General features: G+C 35.4%; 1 protein-coding gene across 1 annotated transcript; it reads left to right on the top strand.

Moving 5' to 3' along the window:
- The first annotated feature begins 2,423 nt into the window (after positions 1 to 2,423).
- LOC125666430 (ficolin-2-like) lies at positions 2,424 to 16,017 on the top strand. The gene is made up of 6 exons (XM_048899598.2): positions 2,424 to 2,775; positions 2,890 to 2,908; positions 12,595 to 12,677; positions 13,129 to 13,225; positions 14,920 to 15,084; positions 15,594 to 16,017. Exons 1-6 carry the CDS (start codon positions 2,455 to 2,457, stop codon positions 15,839 to 15,841), a joined length of 933 nt encoding a protein of 310 aa, XP_048755555.2. The 5' UTR covers positions 2,424 to 2,454; the 3' UTR covers positions 15,842 to 16,017.
- Positions 16,018 to 22,713: the final 6,696 nt, after the last annotated feature.

Genomic DNA, 22,713 nt, shown 5'->3' with positions numbered 1-22,713 from the left:
CCCATGATCCCACCTCCGGTGTGTCCAGGGGTCTGTGTTTGTCCTACTCTTTATTTTGAATTCTATTTAGGAATTTTGAAATTGATCACTGTTCATTATCTTCACTTTTTCATGCTGCCACATGCTGGACATGGAATCCTTAATTGGGTTATATAAATTTTCATAGTGATATCCATGCTTATCATGAAGTGAGATTCTCGTCAAAACATAAAGAATTACGTATACTGGTAATATGTAACACCTGCAAAGCAGAAACGCAGAAACCAAAGCATGGCGGCCTCATGGATGTCAAAGCAGGGCGGACACATAAAAATCAAAGCATGACGCACATATAGAAATCAAAGCATGGCGGACACATAGAAATCAAAGCATGACTGACATATAGAAATCAAAGCATGGCGGATTCATGGATATCAAAGCATGGCGGACACATAGAAATTAAAGCATGGCGGAATCATGAATATCGAATCATTGCGGACACTTAGAAATTAACGCATGGCGGAATCGTGAATATTGAAGCATGGTGGACACATAGAAATTAAAGCATGGCGGATTCATGGATATTGAAGCATGGCAGAATTCCAGATATTAAAGCCGAGAAATCACAATATGGTGGAATCAAAGATATCAAAGCATGGCGGACACATACAGATCAAAACAGGAATGACATATAGTAATTAAAGAGCGCCTCAGTATTCATATTGACAAATTTAGATCAAACGGAAGGAATTTAAAATATGCAGGCCTGTAGAGCATTTCCCTTTAATACCAGGTAGTTTTGAATTCTTTTAATGCTTGAAAAGGTTATTGTAATTAGTCCATCAAAAGTTAAACGAAGCAAGAGCTTTTACGCATTTTCAAATGTTGTACATCCCTAAAAATCATAAAAGATTTGAGAATCAACTAAGGTTACATTTGACCTTTTTGCACTTGAAATTCAACATTTAACTGTACGTCAGAAGAAAATATCTTGTTGTGGCCTTCAACTCGACATTTAGTTCTATTGACGGCGTATCATCTGTTAATGATAATCATTTCCATCATATGTTGATTCGATATATCCCAGTGAAGTCGAAATAAAAGAAACCACAGACTCTTTCACATCTGTTTCGTACATAGAAATCTCGTTAAACATAGATGTTCAACTCAACCATATGACAAAAGAGATGACTTCAGCTTCTCCAGCGTCAATTTCCCATATTTATGTAGAAATATTCCAGTATCACCTACATATGGTATTTATGTCTCTCGACTGATTCTTATCCAAAAAATTGTTTTGCGTATGATCAATATTTAAATTGAGACATACTACTAACAAATCAGTTGTTGTTACGATGTCAGCATTGCTATGGTCGTAATTAGAATAATCTAATTTATTGAAACAACCAGTCATTTTGATCACCTCTGGTGTGTCCAGGGGTCCGTGTTTGCCCAACCATCTATTTTGTATTGCTTGTAGGAGTTATGAGATTGATCACTGTTCGTTATCTTCACCTTGCATGTGTTCCATATCAATTATTAGGCCGTTCTTTACACACCGATTTTGACTACGGATTACTCCATTTACCTGATCACGATATAGGGCTCACGGCGGTTGTGACAAATAGTGATTGGCACCTGATTCCACCTCTGGTATATCCAGGGGTCCGTGGTATGCCCTTTATTAACTTTACATTCCTTATAAGAGTTTTGAGATTGGTCAATGTGTGTTATCTTCACCTTTTCATCTGCAGTTTGAATTGTAAATAATTTGAACAATTACCTATTGTTCCAGTTTTCTTCAAATTTTTAAAAAATATATTTACCCTTGAAAGTTCCATTTTCCACAAATTATGATTTTGCATACTTTGATATGTTATTTGTACAAATAAGTGCCTTCATTCTAAGTTGCAAATGGCTTTCTACCAATCCATCAGTCAACCAACCCCTGCCTTCATTTCATATTCAAACAATGCATAAACAATTCATGAAGAAAAGACATTATTTCTATGGGCGTTACAGTAGCCTCGAAATAAAATAGTTGTAAAAAGGCGCACTTCCTTTTCAACAGCAAAATTTTTAATTTTCCCTAAAGACAGCTGCATGGAATAAAAATGAAGACGAAGATAGCCATTATGTAAGTAGGCACTAAGCAAAGAAAAAAATCAATGAAATGCTCATGTAAATATACTAATTTCTATTTGTTGATTGTCAGCATGTGCTCAGCGAGCGAAGTAATGGGTTGGAAAGAGGATTTCAATAAATTCAATGTTTTTAAGAGCTTTTATCGTTCATATGTGTCAACATTTCATTTAAAATTCGTCAATATTTCACTTAAGATTTGTCAATATTTCATTTTAAATTTATCTCGTTAAAATGGAAAAATGTTCGCATAGATAAATATGTTGACACTGTCTTGAATGATTTCATTCTGAGTTCGACAAGCAGCTGACTGAAAAAAATCCTATCATTGTGATGGGCATGGAGGGACCATTGACCCTTGAAAATTTGGTCATTTTCATGATATTACCTTTAGTTGTCACGTCACGTGTGGAAAATGGATATGTCGTCATACAGACTGGTCAACTACCCTCTAAATCGTGTGCTTTGTATGAATTCCCTGTGGTTGGCACTTCCTCTGCCAGAATCCAGTGCGGTATAGAATGTAATAAGCTAAACCATTGTATCGGGATGGATGTAATTGAATCTGACGTTAATGTTTGTAGGCTTCTTTCGGGGTTTTCGGCGCTTATTCCAGCAAATTCTTCAAATAATCACTGCTCGCGATATCAAAAGGTACATTCAAATTTTTCATAATCATTTATATAACATTTGATTTCTTCGTATTTAAATCATATTATCCTGCAGTTATTATGAGTATTATTCATTCTTATCAAAACTTTTTTTCAGTCAAATGGGATTGCTAAAGGTGAGTTGTTTTTCAAAATGAAATACCCCAAAGTGAAAATTAATTTAAAAGAGATAAAGGCACACACACAAAAATAAGTGATTGGTCAAACTTCCCATCATTGCATCTGCATCAGCAAGTCCCCATCGGCTACACGGTGTAACTGTATTGCTTACTATATACACAACAATACATGTTACCCAAACCAATTAAAAGTCATTTTCAGAATTATACCAACATTCGATGGAATTTCAAACTGATACACGTACGTATACAACTCTGCACAGTTTAAGCTTGCATAAGCCTTTGTTCACGTTATAACGTGTATTCTGGTATTGTAACAAGTTAATATTATGGTGTTCTGATCAAGCTACTCGTGTTTTCGTTCCTTCTCATGCATAAAAGAGATGTTTTGATGGAGCGAAGATGCGAGGGCGTAGGAACAACCTGTAAACGCGATGAAAAGGCAACGGTGCGAAATTAACATCATCGCTCATTCGGCTTTACACCTTCGCTCTCATCGCCTTCGTGTCTTCTTAATTCTAAGATGTTGATAACCATGCATGAATCCATACAAAAATAAATTGTAGTCTAATGATGCTGATAGAAAAGTATTTAAAAATGTTTTCTTCCGCTACATAAGTAAATATTTAAGTGTCTTCATACCGGTATACGGAATTTGTACTTGTTTTATAATTATCAGTATGTCACATGTATCGGTTGAACCATTTTATTACCATAGATAAATGTACATAATACTGTCCTTCTTGGAAATTTCCCCTTCGTTTCCCGTGGGGATCCAGGTTAGAATAGGTCCTCAGTACCCCTTTACTTGTCGTAAGAGGCGACTAAATGGGGCGGTCCTTCGGATGAGACCGCAAAAACCGAGGTCCCGTGTCACAGCAGGTGTGGCACGATAAAGATCCCTCCCTGCTCAATGACCATAAGCGCCGAGCATAGGCCTAAATTTTTCAGCCCTTCACCGGCAGTGGTGACGTCTCCATATGAGTGAAATATTCTCGAGAGGGACGTAAAACAATATTCAATCAATCAATCCCCTTCGTCTCTGTATTTGTTTGTCCTGTTCCTTTCACTTTAATGAAATTGCTATTGGAGAAACCCATTAGAGTCTTTTCTCAGCTCTATTTCACTACTCATAATAGCTGATGCTTTTAAAACCTCTGTCATCTCTTTATACGGTAGGTTTACATTTTGATGAAACATAAACTTTGAATAGATGATCAAGTTATTGAATAAAGTGTTAAATGCTTCAGATATATTTTATGGCGGTGACAATTTAATGTTCATTTTTCATTTCTTTGTTTATTGATTTATTTTCATCTTGAAATTGAAGAGTATTTTAATTAATTCTTAAAAATCCATATCTATGTTCTAAAACGATTTTCTAAATGGAATATAGGAACCATTATTTCGTATCCCATTCCTTCGCGGTTTTGATATTAAAGATGTCAAACGAGATCTCGTTTTCTGCGTTAACTTGGGCAACTTCTCAGTTAACCAACACATGTTACTTATTTACTATTTGATATAGAGAGTTCAGGCACTGTTTAGTGTCGATTTTGAAAGTTGAGGGGTGGGGAACAAGTGGAGAGAAATAGCCGCTCTTATATCTATATGAAAAATCTTAGCAATAAAGCAATTCTGCCCAAATTCATAAATTGTAAAGGGGGAGGGGTGGGTATCCTTCAGTATATGCATGAGTTAAATTCATCGGTTCAACTTTACATTTCTACTACCATTCACCGCTATTATATTAAGCGACCGGCTAGTAAATCGATCTTTGCATGTACTAATAACAAATGTTGCATGTGATAATCTAATGCGATATTAAAGAAACGGGGGGGGTGACAGAAATGCGTGCATGTTGTGGGGTTACATGTTGTTGCATTTATGTGTTTGGAGATCGATACATATGTTGCTATTATTTGTATCCCTTCATAGCGCCCTGTTGTTTAAAATACTCGAGAAAATCGCATAAGTAAATATCTACATACGCGCATATGGTGAAGAAATAAACTTTATTTGTTTTATCTTTGCTACCAAACCTCAGAAATTTAATCCAATAAGTCATGTTTTGGTACAAGGGCATTCACTTGCAACATTCTGAAAAATAATCTTCAAACCAAGCAGATATTTTTGTATCGGAAATGAGTCGCCTTTAGCTATCACAAGGATTTGTATAGAAGAGTTGCCCAAGTAACGCATAATTTTCATTTTCGTGAACTTATTTTTCAGAAGAGTTCCAAAATTTTCTGGTTTCGATATCCCGTATTCATATACTATTTATAATTTTTGTTTCTTATTTATTGTTATATCTTTTGCTGTTTGTTTTAAGTACTTATGAAAAGGTGAAGATAACGGGCAGTGATCAATTTTATTACTTCTATAAGGAATATGAAACACAGAGTTGGGCAAACACGTGTCCCTCGATACACTAGAAGTGATACCAGGAGCCCAGGAGGAGCAAGCATTTCCCACCAGCCGTTTACATTCAAATCAATCAAATAACGAATTTTCAAACATTATGCAGGAATTAAGTTTATTCAAAGATTCGAAGAAAATTTTGACTAAATTCTAAATAATCTGTACATATTATAACTAGTCAAAAGTAGGTATGTTTTATATTGAAAAATACTTAATCACATGCTCGTTATTTGATATTATAATATGGTGCAAATTTGCGGCATATTATTTTGTATGCGAAATGTCCATACTAAAAATGTAGCATGTGGAGCTGCCTGGAAAAATCCAAAAGCTGCGATTGTGACCACTACATGAACTTAACATTTTCTATTTTGTATTGACAGGAAAATGATTATAACGTGGTAGGAGTGAATTTTTAGGACCTGGCACTGAATGATAGCAAACCATTTCAGATGGATCTCCGTTATTTCAAACTTCTAAGATTTTGTTTGAAGAGAAATTGAAGAATTATTATTTTAGATACAACTTTCATTTAACAACACAGATTAACATGACAACTGAAGGGATAATGCGCTTATTGGGCACTTACTGTCAACCCCATACATTTCACAATGCGTTTCATTCTATGACAATATACAGATGAAATTGACGTTCGATTTTCAATGATATGAAGTCAGTTACACGGTCAGACATTTCTTGCGTATGTATACAATCATCACTTCAGTACATAAATTTGGGTCAATTTTACTGCATGTAGGGGCTTCACCCGACTCCTTGACATTATAACAAATAAAAACATAAAACACATCAGAATACCTATATTTTCATTATATCAACAGACAAACATTTCATCAATTAATAAAACAGAAACAAACTGTTCAATTGTTTTATCTTAAATACCGTCTGTAACTAAAGCTGTAACTTCTGCAATGAAAGGTGAAGATAACGAACAGTGATAAATCACATAACTCCTACAACCAATACAAATTAGATAGTTGGGCAAACACGGACCCCTGGACACACCAGAGGTGGGATTAGGTGCCTAGAAGGAGTAAGCATCCCCTGTCGACCGGTCACACCCGCCGTGAACCCTATATCCTGTTCAGGTAAACGGAGTTATCCGCAGTCAAAATCAGTGTGCCAAGAACGGCTTAACAATCGGTATGAAACACGTCAGACAGCATTTGACATAAATAATAGGTTGTATTGACGAACTAGATATCGTTATAACGGCCATAGAATTTGCGAAATGCTGACTTCAGTCGAGACTGTTGAAACCCTTGTACCATCAACTTGTTTGTCAGTAGCTTACCTCGATTTAAAACTAGCTATACGCAGAACAAGCTCTTGCATATCGAATCAGTTGAGATATATAAACACCATATGCAGGTGATAATGGAATATTGCTACATAAATATGGGAAGTTGACGATGGAGAAGCTGAAATCATCCCGTTTGTCATACAGTTGAGTTATCAATTTGCCGTTAATGTCTACTTTCAATAAAATATCTAAGTATGAAACAGAAGTGGACGACTTTGCGTTGTCTTTTATTTCGAGCTCACAGGAATATATCAAATCGACATATGAATGAAAGTTATTATTGTTAATAGACAAAACGTCATCGATATATCGAAATATCGAATTGAATGCCACAGCGAGATATTTTTTCTTCTCACGTAGAAGTTTTTAAATAAATCAAGCGATGACTTTGATATTGATTTCAAGTGTAAGAATGGAAGTAGAATTATAGGCCCATTCATTTTATGATGATTTATGTAACCTCTTATGTTCGGATAATAACCATTACGACCATGAGCGAGGCTGGTTTCGAGACTCAAAAGATTATGTTTACGTCAGGGATTCTTCGAATCTTCATTAAAATCCTGCAATAGAAATTTCTCAAGTGAACAAAAACTCTGGTAAATCGTGTTTAGGGCGACAACGGGAAAAAAACCAATATGTGTATTTCTGATAACCCGTCCAACCCTAAATATTTCTTCCAAACCCTATTTTTTTTTTTATAAATTCTAGTCCTTAATTTACATACACCTCGTTTTTGAAATTTAAAAAAATCTGATAAGTTCGGGCTCGATATGTTAAATTATCAAAAAAAAAATCAAAATGGCGTCGTGCATACTTTTTGCATGTATTTAACACAGACATACATGTAATCATGTATTACATGTAAATACGGTAAAATCGGTTTTCAAAATGCCAATGGGGTGGGGGTATTTTAGCATTTTTCTGAACCCTTGATGCAAGGTGAAGATAACGAACAGTGATCAATCTCATAACTCCTATAAGCAATACAAAATAGAGAGTTAGGCAAACACGGACCCCTGGACACATCAGAGATGGGATCAGGTGCCTAGGAGGAGTAAGCATCCCCTGTCGACCGGTCACACCCGCCGTGAGCCCTATACCTTGATCAGGTGCATGTAAACGGCGTTATCCGTAGTCAAATTCAGTGTGCTAAGAACGGCTTAACAATCTGTATGAAACACGTCAGACACCATTTTACCCAATGATAGGTTGTATTGGGAAACTAGATCGTTATGACGACCATAGAAAGACAAGGTACGTTTGGAGCGACGTCATGAACAAGAAGGCTATGTCATGAACTCAATATGAAATTAATCGAATTTATGTCGCCATATGCTTCAAGATCTATTAAACAAATATGCACGATGATTTTTGTTTGAAACGTTTAATTGATTTTTTTCAGAAAGTTTTAATCATTTGTAGATGGTTCGATGCGGCGGATGCTGTAATTTGAAGGACGATTAGTGTAAATGCATCTAAGAATTGTAAAGCAACCCATATATATTCATTCAATTTTACCTTTGTATTTACATTTGCATCCAATTTGCATTGCTTTAATCTAAATTAAATGAAGATCATATATGTACGTAGTGCGTGGTTACCTGAAGCTATTATTGTGTGTATATGTACACTTTGTTCTTTTTTTCCCGAGCGCACTAAATATGTTTTCAGCGAAGGCACACGCACTAACCAATGCTACATTGGATTGCAGTAAAAAGAGCTTGAAATTCAATCAGAAGTTATGTGAAAAGAAATATAATAAAACAAACTTGAAAAGTTTTTTTTAATTGAACACACGCCAATGGGACCGAAGGTGAAATGTTTTAAATCTTCTTTTTTTTTCATGCAATGATCGGGGTTCACCGGGTTTTGTCCTCTTGGAACACACAATACAAGCGTATACTTTATCTTTCAGCCTACAAGTAATAATTTAGATATCTAGACATTACATCGTTCATCTATCAACTACCAACATACACTCTTATAGCAGGGTACATGTAGATGCGAATATTTCATTACCAGATATCATGAAGCAACCTCTCCTAAATGAGTTCGCCAACTATGTAATATAAACGACAGATCTGTGAAATTGGAATTGTCTTGATAGGAAACATGCATGTCATAAAATTACATGTTCTGCAGCATGTAAATTATGAAAAATATATTGTAATGAATTGATTTTAAAGTGTATATATCCAAAGCCTGTATGTTCGACTTGCTACTAATTCAATTTTTACGGGGAAAATATAACCGAATTTTGCATTCGAACTCTAGCACTGATGCTCTGATGTAAAGGTACCGATTAAGCTATCGCGCTTTCGTTTTCGATATTTGTAATATTATACTTTTTATTTTATAAACAAAGATTGCATTCGGTTGCGGACGTGCATTTAAAAAAAAACCAGGCCAAAGCCATAATAAAATTCTAACTTAATAACATGCATATTATGTATCATGAGTGATTTTTTTCCAGATGGACAATAATTAGATGTGTCTGACATATTTCTTGATACAATATTAGAATAGCATTTGAAATTATACATGCAACATACCCAATAAGTCATAATTAGCCTACATGTACGTTAGAATATTATGACTGGCAAGGCGTATTTAGACATGTATTTAGATACGCATTGTAGCCGGCATAGTATATGCACACCAATTTAGAGGGATAACTCATATCATAAACTATCTATGATAAAAAAAAGAATATGTGATTGAACTTTGCCGTGTGTTACATTAATTGCGGTGATACCATTGCGTATCCATAGCAAACTACGTAGAGTCTTATAAAATTTAATATGCTGTACATATAGATATTATTTATTCATTAAACTTGCATATATGAACACCATCAACGTTGAAATTTGTATTACAGATGAACACGGGAAACGGTTTACGTTAAATTTGATAGTCTGTTTGTCAGTAGCCTGCCTCAATTTCAAAACTGACCATACGCAGAACAAGCTCTTGTGTATGGAATCAGTTGAGAAAGGTATATACCATATGCAGATGATAATGGAATATTGCTACATAAATGTTGGAATTTGGCGATGGAGAAGCTGAAATCATCCCGTTTGTCATACAGTTGAGTTGTTATTTGCCATTAAGATATTCTTTCAATAGAATATCTAAGTATGAAGCATAAGTGGACGACTCTGTGGTGTCTTATATTTCGAGTTCACTGGGATATATCGAACCGACATATGAATGAAAATTATTATTGTTAAAAGATAAAACGTCGTAGATATATCTAAATGTCGTATTGAAGGCCACAGCAAGAGATTTTTTCTTTTAACGTAGAAGTATTTTAATAAAGTCTACTTCATAGAAATATAAAAGAGAGTCAGCTAACAAAGAAGCACAGGTCGTGCCCATGGCAATTCCAACATACTGTTGGAAGACCTGATCACCAAAGACCACGAAGATATTGTCAATGAGGAACTCCAGCATATTTTTTATTTCAACTTCAGAGTATTTGTGCGTGGAATCAGAGTGGTGTTGAACAACGTAATTTTTTGGATGACTGATCACCAGATATGAACATTTTGGTTTTCCATTTTTGTTGAAGAAGCAACTGTCTATGAAGTCAAAAAATCTACTCTTTAATTCATTGTAAGGAAAGGTCGTTTAAAGTGTTGAAAACTCATACGTTTTGATGTTGCTGATTTGAGAAAAAAAATGTGAGTTCTTTAGAATCGAATGATATACACCACTTCAGGCTTATTTTGTGGCACAGTATGTTTAGAGTTTCTCCTTGACAGGTGTTGGTATTTTCGTGAAGAACAAAGATAGGGACTTTGTAGAATATTTACTGCATCCAATAATGTATCTATGTCTGTAGGGGTTTTTGTGAAGTTTAGGAATCCAGTATTGGTACGATAACTCATATGCTTTCCTTTCATTGCTTGGGATATTGAGTTTGTTTAGAACGTAAGCATGATTTTGAAGAATACTTTCTTATGAAAAGGCAGTTGGAGTGTAAGTAAGATTATCAAATGTGGAATTAATACCGAGTTCGGTTAAAATACAGTTGTAATAATGAGTCTTATAAACAAAGACAATGTTGTTGTAAGTTTTGTCAGCTGAAACCAAATACATTCCTCATGTAACCTATCTAATTTCTAACAAAGTATATCTTACGTTGTTCCATCGTTATTTCGGTCATCTGCTACATAATTAATGAAAGCAACACAAATCAAAATTATATAGAAATATAGATATAAGATTTCAATTTTAGAGTTTCATTGGGACATGACATGAAGTTGGTACGTGATCAAATCTACACAAAAATGTTATCTTATTTTTAAATGAAATGATCAACTGATGTTTTTTCTGCACATTCCCATAAACTATGTACGGCATGTTCACATTATAGGGACATTTTTGTTATTGCAAAGAATTTTGAAATATGTCTTTTCTATCTGTATTGTATACTTTCATATTTTTGTTACATCATTTTTCATTTGTATTGTGTATGCATTGTATATTTTCTACTTACTTTGAATGGCTCTTATTACTTTCACTGTACAATTTTTCATTTGCAATGTACACATTTCATTTGTTACAGAATTATATCCGAAAGATTGTCAATTTTCATTTGTTACAAAGGATTCCATTGGTGCAAACCATGATTCGATTCTTCTTTCAGATACAATATAGGTCTCATTCTAGATCATTGTGTAACCTGTACAACTATAGTGTACAGTGACTTTTGTTTGCAAAGGTGGGGTTGAGTAAAAAAAAAAAAAGGATAAAAACGGCGATGAATGCACATTATTCATGGTACCATGCAAGCCATGCCTTGAAGGTCTCGATAAATCTGGCAATAGCAAGATGAACGATTATCAAACTATAGACTATATCTTATTCATAACTACTGTTTATCTATATGTAGATTCTACTGAACTTTTTTTCTCTCTCTTAACATCGTTGTGTTTTAAATGGTCCTGCACGGAACACCATAAAGGCGAACACTTGACCAATGAAATCCGTCATAGCGAACCATCATAGACAATCCCCCGGATACAATACACAACAAATATATAATACAATTGAAGAGTATATAGCACGAATGAAGATGTTGACAAAGCAAATGGAAAATACACAATACAAATAAAAACTTATACAACACAGATGGAAAATATTGAATATAAAAGAAATATTATACAATTTTAATGTACATTATACAATACAAATGAAAATAATACAATTGAAAAAGATCAATACGCCGGTTTCGAGATACACCCGAGTTATTTCCCTTTGGAGAACTCTCGTATATAGTGAGGCGCGAAACAATTTGTTTACACGCGGGAGTGGGACTAATATTCATGTGCTGCGTAAGTGAATGTACTCAGTAAGTTTCTCAAACATTGTTAGATCACCCGAATTCGACTGATACACAAACGAAGTAAGTTATAAGTATTTAGGCAGTAATTAAATACATATAATTCTTATCATATCACGTTATTTAGTTGGTCATAAGTACCATATCTAAGACATTACTTGCAAATATGACATTGTTTTTATGTTTCCACTTTAGTAAAACATTTCTTTCGATAGTATATTGTATTTCCCACATTTACATATTAAAAGAGAAGCCGCTTTTAATATATTTCATCATCTTCTTCGCTGACTGTAGGTCCACTCTGTTCCACTTCGTCATTCAAAGTTCCACTAAATGCACCTCCTACACAGAAGAGTTCGTATCTCGAAACTGGGGCTCACGGCGGGTGTGACCGGTCAACAGGGGATGCTTACTCCTCCTAGGCACCTGATCCCACCTCTGGTGTGTCCAGGGGTCCGTGTTTGCCCAACTATCTATTTTGTATTGCTTGTAGGAGTTATGAGATTGATCACTGTTCGTTATCTTCACCTTGCATTGCAACGTTTGACATGGCATACATACGATAATGATAAAATATCCCTACTTTGACAGGAACTGACTACTACTGCAGTGTCCCTGTGAACAATGAACGCAACGTATCCACACTGTGCCACCAGGACAGCTACACATGGACGGTATTACATCACGCAGATCTCAATTACTGACAACAGCCGTGCATCTATTTCGTTTATTAAGAAGAAAGCAGTATAGTGCACTATTCTGGCATTTTTGTGAATTGAGAAAATGAATTCGTACATCTCAATATTAGAGATAATCTTCATAATAATAATCTGCCACGTGTTTTGCTTTGAAACTAAATATATTTACATTCAATGTATCTCTACAAATTGTACATGTAATGATAGCCATTTCCTCATGAATACGCTGTACTTGTGAATAACGATCGTATGAATCTTGGTAAATATAATACGTCTACTTTAACGACTGATTCAAACAGAAATAAAAGTAGAATGTAAATTTAAAAAATGAAATTCATTTTTAAAACTACATAAGGATAAGAACTACAATGCTTTGAGCGGACATACTTCATGAAGCGCTTTAATCTATTTCTTGATTATCATTTAGATAATTCAAAGAAGATTTGATGGATCTGTCAACTTCAAACAAAACTGGGCCACTTACGAGACTGGGTTTGGATCAAGAGACTCTGAATTTTGGATAGGTATGTTAAATACAATTAATTAAATGACTGTTCACTCACAGGTTATGTATGAAGGTTGTCAGAAATAATGTAGGTGGAAAAGCATGGTTTTTCATTTACCCAGTGCCAAAATGGACATTTCAGTCCAGACACAGCGGGGTTAAGGTGTCCCGAGTAAAATAACAAGTAATAACAGCATATTCATATAAAAGTAAAATTCTTTCAAGCGTCGCATATTTTTAGTAAAAATCGTTTGTCAGTGCATAAACAAACATCGTATCACGTGGGTAAATCCTTTGCTTAACTATTACGTCGTCATACAAGTGACGTAGAGCTATTTTTATCCGCTAGACTTTTAGTTGTTTATCACCTCGGTACAGGTGAAAGATGCACTCAAATCATTTGCAGTTTGGGCTTGATATGTCGACATTGATATGGTAAATTTAAAGAGTGATACGGATCGGTACAATATCCTCTCAAATATACAATTTCCTTTATCTCAACTCAAATGTTGGGCATTTTCCACATTCACATCCAAATCGTATCTAAACGAGGCAAGATATTGTAACTTCCGTATCAAAATCCTAAATCTGCAATTAGTTACCTTTCTGAATATGCCTTGATCGAAATGAAATATCGTCATCTTTCACCTGTATGGAGTCGATATGTACATGCTTTGGTTTTCTTTATTCCAAATGACTATACACATCGGGGGCGATATCAAGGTCACAAAATGATGTAAAGATTACTTTAAAGTCTTTCGTGCACATACTATATATAAAAATATGAGACTTATGCAAGGTGAAGATAACGAACAGTGATCAATCTCATAACCCCTACAAGCAATACAAAATAGATACTTATATATTATCGAAGAAAGCTGGGGGGGAAATCATCTGACAAACAGATTTAAACACATACAGCTTGAACACTAGATAACGGCAATAAATATCATGACATTTTCCCCGCGATGCAACTATAGCCTTGTACGTCGTGACGTACTTTTATATTGTGACGTCGTATAGTATGAAGTGCACCGATGTACATTTTATGATGTTTGTTTTAACTTTACTCGGGACACCTTAAACCTGCTGCGGACGCATCGGTTTAAAAACTTTGGACGGTACGACGAAACTTTTTGAGACACTTTTGTTCCGTCCGAGACATTTCAGCGCATTCATCCATATTTTACGTTTCAACATATCCATGTACAAGAGCTTGTTCTACGTATGATAAATGTTACATCGAGGTAGGGTATTTACAAACAAGTGGATGTTACAGGGGTTTCGTTTAAAGTCAGCAGTTTGGAAATTTTATGGTCGTTCTAAGGATCTAGTTTGCCAATACAACCTATCATTGGGTTAAATACTCCAGAGGTGTTTCATAAAAAGGTGCAATTAACGAACAGTGATTAATAACAAAACTCCTAATAGAGAATTAGGCAAACGCAGACCCCTGGATATACCAGAGGTGGGATCATGAGCCAAGGAGGAGCTAGCACCCCCTGTCGACCAGTCACACCCGCTGTGAGCCCTATATATCTTGACCAGGTAAACAGAGTAGCCCGTAGTTACAATCAGTGTGCCACGAACGGCCTAACAATTAGTATGAAACACGTCAGACAGTAGTTGACGCAATACTATGGCTATTGTATGTTGTGCACTCCAGCATGTTTACACGTACAAAGAATATACCAAGATGTTTCTGTATGACAGGGAATGAAAACATACATCTTCTGACCACTAAAGGATACACGCATCTTAAGATTGAGCTAATGGATCACACCTGTGCGTGGAAACATGCAGAATATAACGTTTTCCACCTCGATGATGCTAGCCAAAAGTACCGACTAGACGTATCAGGCTATTCTGGAAATGCAGGTCTCTCTCTCTCTCTCTCTCTCTCTCTCTCTCTCTCTCTCTCTCTCTCTCTTACTATCTTTAGACACGTATCACCGTTTTTCAAAAGGAGAGTATGTCGGAATAAAATGTAGTAATTGGTTTCACATAAATTCTCGGCAAGGAAGAAACTAAATCACAATTTTTCGCCATATCTTCAGAAATCCTAATTGAAGGGGTAGGGGGAAGAAATCTACTACATGTAATGTCTTGAAAACTTTCCCCAAAGTTCATTTTCTGAAATCATGGAAGGGGGTGTAATGTTTTATTATCAATACTCATACGTCTTTACTTTCAAGCTTTCTTATTCACTACTACTGTCATAAAAAGTAAGGGGCACCCAATATATCTTTCATTCGTTATACAGAAACATTGAACACTGCCAAATAATAATTATTGTTTAAAAAATATTCCCGGCCCCTCCAATTCTACGTACTTGATCTTGTCGCATGAAAAGAGCTTTATAAATTTTATTACTATATTATACACAGGTGACAGTCTTCTCTACCACGACAATATGCTATTCAGTACATATGATGCTGATAACGACCAGAATGGTTTCTACAACTGTGCTCTCGGGAGACTAGGCGGATGGTGGTATAACTCGTGCCACAAGTCTAATCTTAATGGCGAGTACAGCAACACGGACAATTCAAATGGTATCAACTGGCATGCCTGGATGGGATTTGAGTATTCTATGACGGAAGTGAGAATGATGCTTAGAAATCCTACACTTTGAATCTTTGTGATGGTTCTAGCCATTAGGGTTACATGTACCACAAATATAAACCAGTTAATAAAAATCATCGCTCTTCTTGGGGGTGTAATTTCGACCAGATGCTTTATGAAATGTCTTAGATCTATAACACTGTTAATGAAAAATTAAAATTCATTACATTAAAATCGACAAAGAAAGAATAACCAGTTGACATCACATAGCGAGAGTTGTCATCGACCATTAAAGCAATAGAGAGATGGATGGATGGATGAACAGATATTTGCGACAAAACCTGCGTCTTTATCACCAGACGTATATTACGTAAAAAAATAATCCCGTGAGGAACTGTGGAGAATAGGTCTTCAGTACTCCTTGTTTGTCCAAGGAGGCGACTAAATGAGGCGGTCCTTCGGATGAGATCGCAAAAACCAAGGTCCCTTGTGTCAGCAGTTGTGGCACGATAAAGATCCCTTAAAGGTCGTAAGCTCCAAATATAGGCCTAAATTTTGCAGCCCTTCACTGACAATGGTGATGTCTCCTTATGAGTGAAATATTCTTGAGAGGGATGCTAAATGATATGCAACCAACCAACATAAACATTATCACAGACAATGTCCTACGAAAACAGACAAATATTATGAATCTACATCGTAAACAAATAGTATACACTAATATATTAAGTTAAGGAATAAACAATCTCTAACTGTAAAAATGTATTGGAATGTTGATATCGTCTCCAGTGTATCTGATAAGAATGCAAATTTCGGTATAGAGATTTCGTAACATCATTGGGTCGCTATGTAAATAGATATTTTAATTCAAAATTTAGCAATTGGGCAAAACAACGGGTTGTAAAATAAAAATGATGGAAAGATTATAATTTAGAGTACATGTAATTCAGGTGAAAGGGTGATGAGTGCTGACAACGACAAAGACAATGCGATTAATGTAAGTACAAGACAAACACAACCACTACAAATCAATCTCGCGCTACAATCACCACACTAAAAGCCTAGTGGAAGAGAAGTGGTGCTACGATAATGATATACAAGTTTTCAACGTGAATACATTTTTTTCCCTTTTCAAGATCAAAAAATTTCATTCCTTTTCAGGTTCAAGCAATTTTAAGCCCCAATTCTGAAACTAAAAACTCAACAACAAACTGAGAGCTATATCAATCCGTACTATTTCTAACGACGAAAAAATTGAATATAATTTAGATGCATTTTGGAAGGTCAAGCAATAGCCGCAATTTTGGAAATACGTGATATGGCTTTAATAAGGAGTTCAAGGACAGAACATCGCAACAACGGAGATAATTTTTTTACAACATAGGGTGAATATTGACGATTGGGCTGTATGGGGTAGTTGATTAGCCATAGGATTTATCCTAGATTCATGCGCGTGAAATCTGGGTGTGACCAGTCGACCGAGGATACTTACTCCTCCTAGGAACATGATCCCAACTCCGGTATATCCAGGGGTCCATGTTTGCCCAACTCTTGAATTTGTTTTTCTTACAGGAGTTATTAGATTGATCGCTGTTCATTTTTCACCTTTCATAAGTCCATGTTGGGTGATGATCAATAACAACCACTTACATGAAAGGTGAAGATTACTAACAGTTATCTATCTCCTAATTCCTATAAGGATTACAAAGGAAGAGTTTGGCAAATACGGACCTCTAGACACACCAGAAGTGGAATCATGTGTCTAGGAGGAGTAAACATCCTCTGTCGACAGGTCGCACCCGACGTGAGTCCTATGTCTTGATCATGTAAACGGAGTAATCCGTAGTCAAAATCAGTGTGCCAAGAACGACCTGAATCGGTATGTAACACGTCAGACAACATTTGACCCAATGATCGGTTGTATTGGCGAGCTGCATTATTACAACGACCATAGACTTTTCGAAATGCTGACTTTGAATGAGACTGTTGAAACCCCTGTAACATTAACTTGCTTGTCAGTAGCCTGTCTCAATTGAAAAAAAAAACGATCAGACGCAGAACAAGCTCTTGCGTATGGAATCATTTCTGGTACATCAAAATTGGTACCGTATAAGTTTTGCATATGGTGTTTATATATCTCAAATGATTCGATATGCAAGAGCTTGTTCTGGGTATAGTCAGTTTTTAAATTGAGGTAAGCTACTGACAAACAAGTTGGTGGTACAGGGATTTCAACAGTCTCGATTGAAGTCAGAATTTCGCAAATTCTATGGTCGTTATAACGATCTAGTTCGTCAATACAACCTCGCATTGGGTCAAATGCTGTCTGACGTGTTTCATACCGATTGTTAAGCCGTTCTTGGCACACTGATTCGACTGCGGATAACTCCGTTTACCTGATCAGGATATGGGGCTCACGGCGGGTGTGACCGGTCAACAGGGGATGCTTACTCCTCCTAGGCACCTGATCCCACCTCTGGTGTGTCCAGGGGTCCGTGTTTGCCCAACTATCTATTTTGTATTGCTTGTAGGAGTTATGAGATTGATCACTGTTCATTATCTTCACCTTGCATTGAGAGATATAAAATATGCAGTTAATAAAGGAACATTGCTACATAAATGGGAAGTTGACGATTGAGAAGCTTAAATCACGTGACTTTGACAGCTAATTAGACTGAGTATTTATCTTAGATTCTTGCGCGTGCATTCATTCACTTTCTTCATTCCGTCTGGCCGGAATGCTTCCATGCGATATGTGGTAAGAAATACAAGTGGTTGTTATAAATCATAACCCAACATGGGCCAATGCAGCTAGAAAAGGCACGGGACGTCGCGCACGCTGTTGGTGTCAAAACGTATTTCATAGCATCACGGTAGCATTTACGCTGTTTTATATAAATAAAAACACTTTACTATACGAAAGTTGCATATCATTTTGACGATAATTTTACATTCTATCCATTCGATATCAATACATCTGATTAAAATGCAAATTATTAAAATGTATTAGCTTGGATATACTGATATTTACGTAAATATTGCATGTAGACAGGTAACGACGGTATCGCACACACTTTAACAAAATGTTAATAGCTTTCTTAAAACTAGTGATACAAACATTAAATTTTGCTTAATAATTAAGATGGTGATGTTGATAATATAGGTTATTAAAATTATGATGTCACCTAATATGTACGCTGTGGACGCTGATTCACAATACAAGAATGGAGGTGTAGATAAGCCTTAACGTTAGGAAAATAGGCCATGTCCATGACACATTTTGTAAGTACATTTGGATATTTGAGAGAATTCTGAATTATTTATTCAAAATTTGAATTAATATTTGGATAAGTGATTTTAATATGAAAATAACTATACTTAAGAAACGATGAATATTGTATTATAGGTGTTTGATATGTGGATTCTTCATTGCGGTTATGCTCATTAGATTATGTGTCACAACGTCTTAAGTCACAATTTGAAAATATCTGTTAACAGAGTTTTTTGGTCATATTGAGTTAACGGTCTGTGTTAAAATAAAAACGATTTTAGAAATAGGTTTTTATATTATTTTTAAATATATTTTTGAACAAAATTTTAACATGACATGTAGTTTATTGTAAAAGTTAAAATAGTATCGAATGTATAGCTATGTGTCACAATGATAATTTGACGTTCAAAATGTCACAGATAATTAAGATATTTATTGAATCAAAGTAATTTAAGAATGCATTTTTAGAAATGTGCACCTTTTGAATATCATTTACGGAATGTGTAAATCAAAATTTCATCATAGCAAAAAAATTGAGTTGATTCTGTTAAAATTTGTTTGTTTTTTAGACAATCAACACTGAATGTCACACCTTGCCGTAATCGTATTACGTTAATTGGAATTGAATAACTGTTTCAAAATCAATCATCCGTATAGATTGATATTAAGAAAAATTAAGAAATTTTATGATTTTTAATGAATGTGCATCTCTTGAAAAAGTGTTTTCTTTAATTTAAAATATATGCAGTCTAATAATTACAAAATTCCAACAAAAAATGAATGTCAACACGTTTTGTCACAGACATAAAAACATGACCGTTTTGACGTTACGATGAACATGTGCTTGTAATTACATCTCAATACACGTATATCAAAAGAAATGTCGGTTTTATAGCTACAGCATTGTTGTGATAGAGTTAATACAATTATACAACACAATGATATTTAACATTGAATTTAAAAATATGTTTGTGTTTATAATGCATTGGTTATGTATACAAGTACATTTTCGTGTTACATTTTTATATTACAAGAGACACAATCACATGCACATTGACAGCTTCTGATCAGATACGATTGAGTAAAGAGTAAAGAATAAATAAGGGAGAGGGGGAAGGGGGATGTAACAAACAAAATAATGAAGAATGTAGGCAAAGAGAAAACCATTAAAACACACACACACAAAACTCCGCAAATGACAGTGGATCCAAACACCATTGCCCAATTCCAGGAACAAGTGCTCAACAACAAAGGTAATTTTTTGTCTTAGAAGGGGACTTCAAATAAAATTATACATACATGTAACTTTGACACATTCTAGCAATACCATTGGCATGTAAGAAAATAAAAGAGGACCTAATACAGATCCTTTGAGGGGTTCTAACATGTAAATTTGAATTAAACATGTGTTTCTATGCAATATACCATTTCATTTCTGTTTAGATAACTTTAGAACAGTTTTAGCAATTTATCACTAACTCTAAATTTGTATCTTAATAAGAAGCCCCTTATGCCATGCATGATTAAATGCCTTTGGCAAATCACCATAAACCATGTACATGTACCAATGTTTCCTTTTAGCTTTCGAATTTAAATAAACGGTTACTTTTATTTATACAGTGCATCTAATTTACTTTTTAGATATTTTAATTGTATATCTTTCAGTCGACTTTTTACGAAAATCCCTAATGATATTGACCATCACTAAAGTCTTTTGGGAAGCTAAGTACTAAGTAAATACTTCGTTACTAGCTTGAAAATACAGATGTATATTTAATTGCTGTTATAAAATTTAGAAATTCATTTCAAAATTAAGGATTATCTCCCTCATGCATAGCTCTTATCCTCGGACAAATTTGGCTCCACTTGTTTGGCACGCTGTTTTTGGCTATATTTAGATCTAAAACTTCATAGTGTTTTCGGATTTCAAACATTTCGATTGAGCATCACTGAAGAGACATTATTTGTCGAAATGCGCATCTGGTGCATCAAGATTGGTACCGTATAAGTTTTACATATTGTATTTACTATACGCAATTCAAAGTTTTCGGGTAAACCCAACTTCAAAATCTTAAAAAATTCCTTTATTTTATGAATATCGTAATATCAAAGAACGCATATATATCTATTTCATTAAACTATAACAATTTAACAACACATATTTGTTTCCTTTTTTAAACTTTTTATTTTGATAACATGTACCTCTTATAGCAATAATAACAAATTTCATTGATTATTATCTTCAGTTGCATGGGTTTGCTTCATTCTATATTTATTCAAAAGCTTCTGCATGAGAAGAAAAAGATTCCGATCGATGAAATCCGGAAACAGGAGGGAGGAAATTCTATACCATGGCGGTTTTTTCGCCATGGGGAAAATTCGATACTGACTTAGGGGAAAATTATATGCTGGGGCGCTTTTCACCCTATGGGGGAAGATCTAGCCGTTTTTCCGGGAGTGGGGTCTATGCTACAACACCGGCACGTAGCATCGTTTTTCAAAGGGGAGGGGGGGGAGCCGAAGAAGATTCGTATAAAGTTCTTTAAATGCAAACCAAAAATATAAGGGGGGGCGTGTTAGGGTCCTCGTGTTAGGTTGTTAGGGTCCTCATAAGCTAAAACTGTCTCATATTTCCCCAGGCTTTAATTAAGTGAGGGTGGGGATTTATCCTTCACTACATGTTTTCACATCATAGCTTAGGCCTACATTCTTCTCATTCACTATACTACAATGACATAGTGGGAAGGGAGGGGGAAGAGAGCAGTCACCCAAAACATCTTCATTTGAATATAGAAATAACAGATATTAATCATTGTCAAAAAAATCCTCCCCCTTTTTTTTCTACGTGCCTGCATTGCCAAACAATCCTTTAGAATCCAAGGTTAACCAAAATATATCTGTAATTGTGTCTGTTTTATCAATGTTATAGATGTATTCTAAAAACGAAATGCAGAACGAAATTATGATTTTGGGGGGTGTACATGTATGCATACATTCATCTCACAATTTTACAGTATAAGCGTTTGTGTCAACCTATATCTTAATAAGGTAAACGGAGCTATCCGTAGTCAAAATCAGTGTGCCAAGAACGGCCTAACAATCGGCATGAAACATGTCAGACAGTATTTGACCCAATAATAGGTTGTATTGGCAAACTAGATCATTATAACGACCATAAAATTCGCGATTTCAATCGAGACTGTTGGAATCCCTGTACCATCAACTTGTTTGTTAGTAGCCTCCTTCGATTCAAAAACTGATCATACGCAGAATAAGCTCTTGCGCATCGAATCAGTTGAGATTGATTGAATATTGTTTTACGTCCCTCTCGAGAATATTTCACTCATATGGAGACGTCACCACTGACGGTGAAGGGCTGCAAAATTTAAGCCTATGCTCGGCGCTTACGGCCATTGAGTAGGGAGGGATCTTTATCGTGCCACACCTGCTGCGATACGAGACCTCGGTTTTTGCGGTCTCCTCCGAAGGACCGCCCAATTTAGTCGCCTCTTACGACAAGCAAGGGGGTACTGAGGACCTAATCTAACCCGGATTCCCACAGGATGAATCAGTTGAGAGATGTAAACACCATATGCAGGTGATTATGGAATATTGCTAAAATATATGGGAAAATGACGATGGAGAAGTTGAAATCATCCCATTTTTCATAA

The sequence above is a fragment of the Ostrea edulis genome, chromosome 10 (assembly GCF_947568905.1).
Source record: "Ostrea edulis chromosome 10, xbOstEdul1.1, whole genome shotgun sequence".
NCBI lineage: Eukaryota > Metazoa > Mollusca > Bivalvia > Ostreida > Ostreidae > Ostrea > Ostrea edulis.
Note: the sequence above shows the minus strand (reverse complement) of the source record. Positions and strands in the feature narration are given on the sequence as shown.

Excerpts from the sequence above, each read along its gene's own strand:
- LOC125666430 (XM_048899598.2), top strand. The coding sequence starts at position 2,455 with ATGGGCATGGAGGGACCATTGACCCTTGAAAATTTGGTCATTTTCATG. Across the intron at positions 13,226-14,919 it reads AGACTCTGAATTTTGGATAG|GGAATGAAAACATACATCTT; the intron begins GTATGTTAAATA and ends TCTGTATGACAG. Across the intron at positions 15,085-15,593 it reads AGGCTATTCTGGAAATGCAG|GTGACAGTCTTCTCTACCAC; the intron begins GTCTCTCTCTCT and ends TATTATACACAG.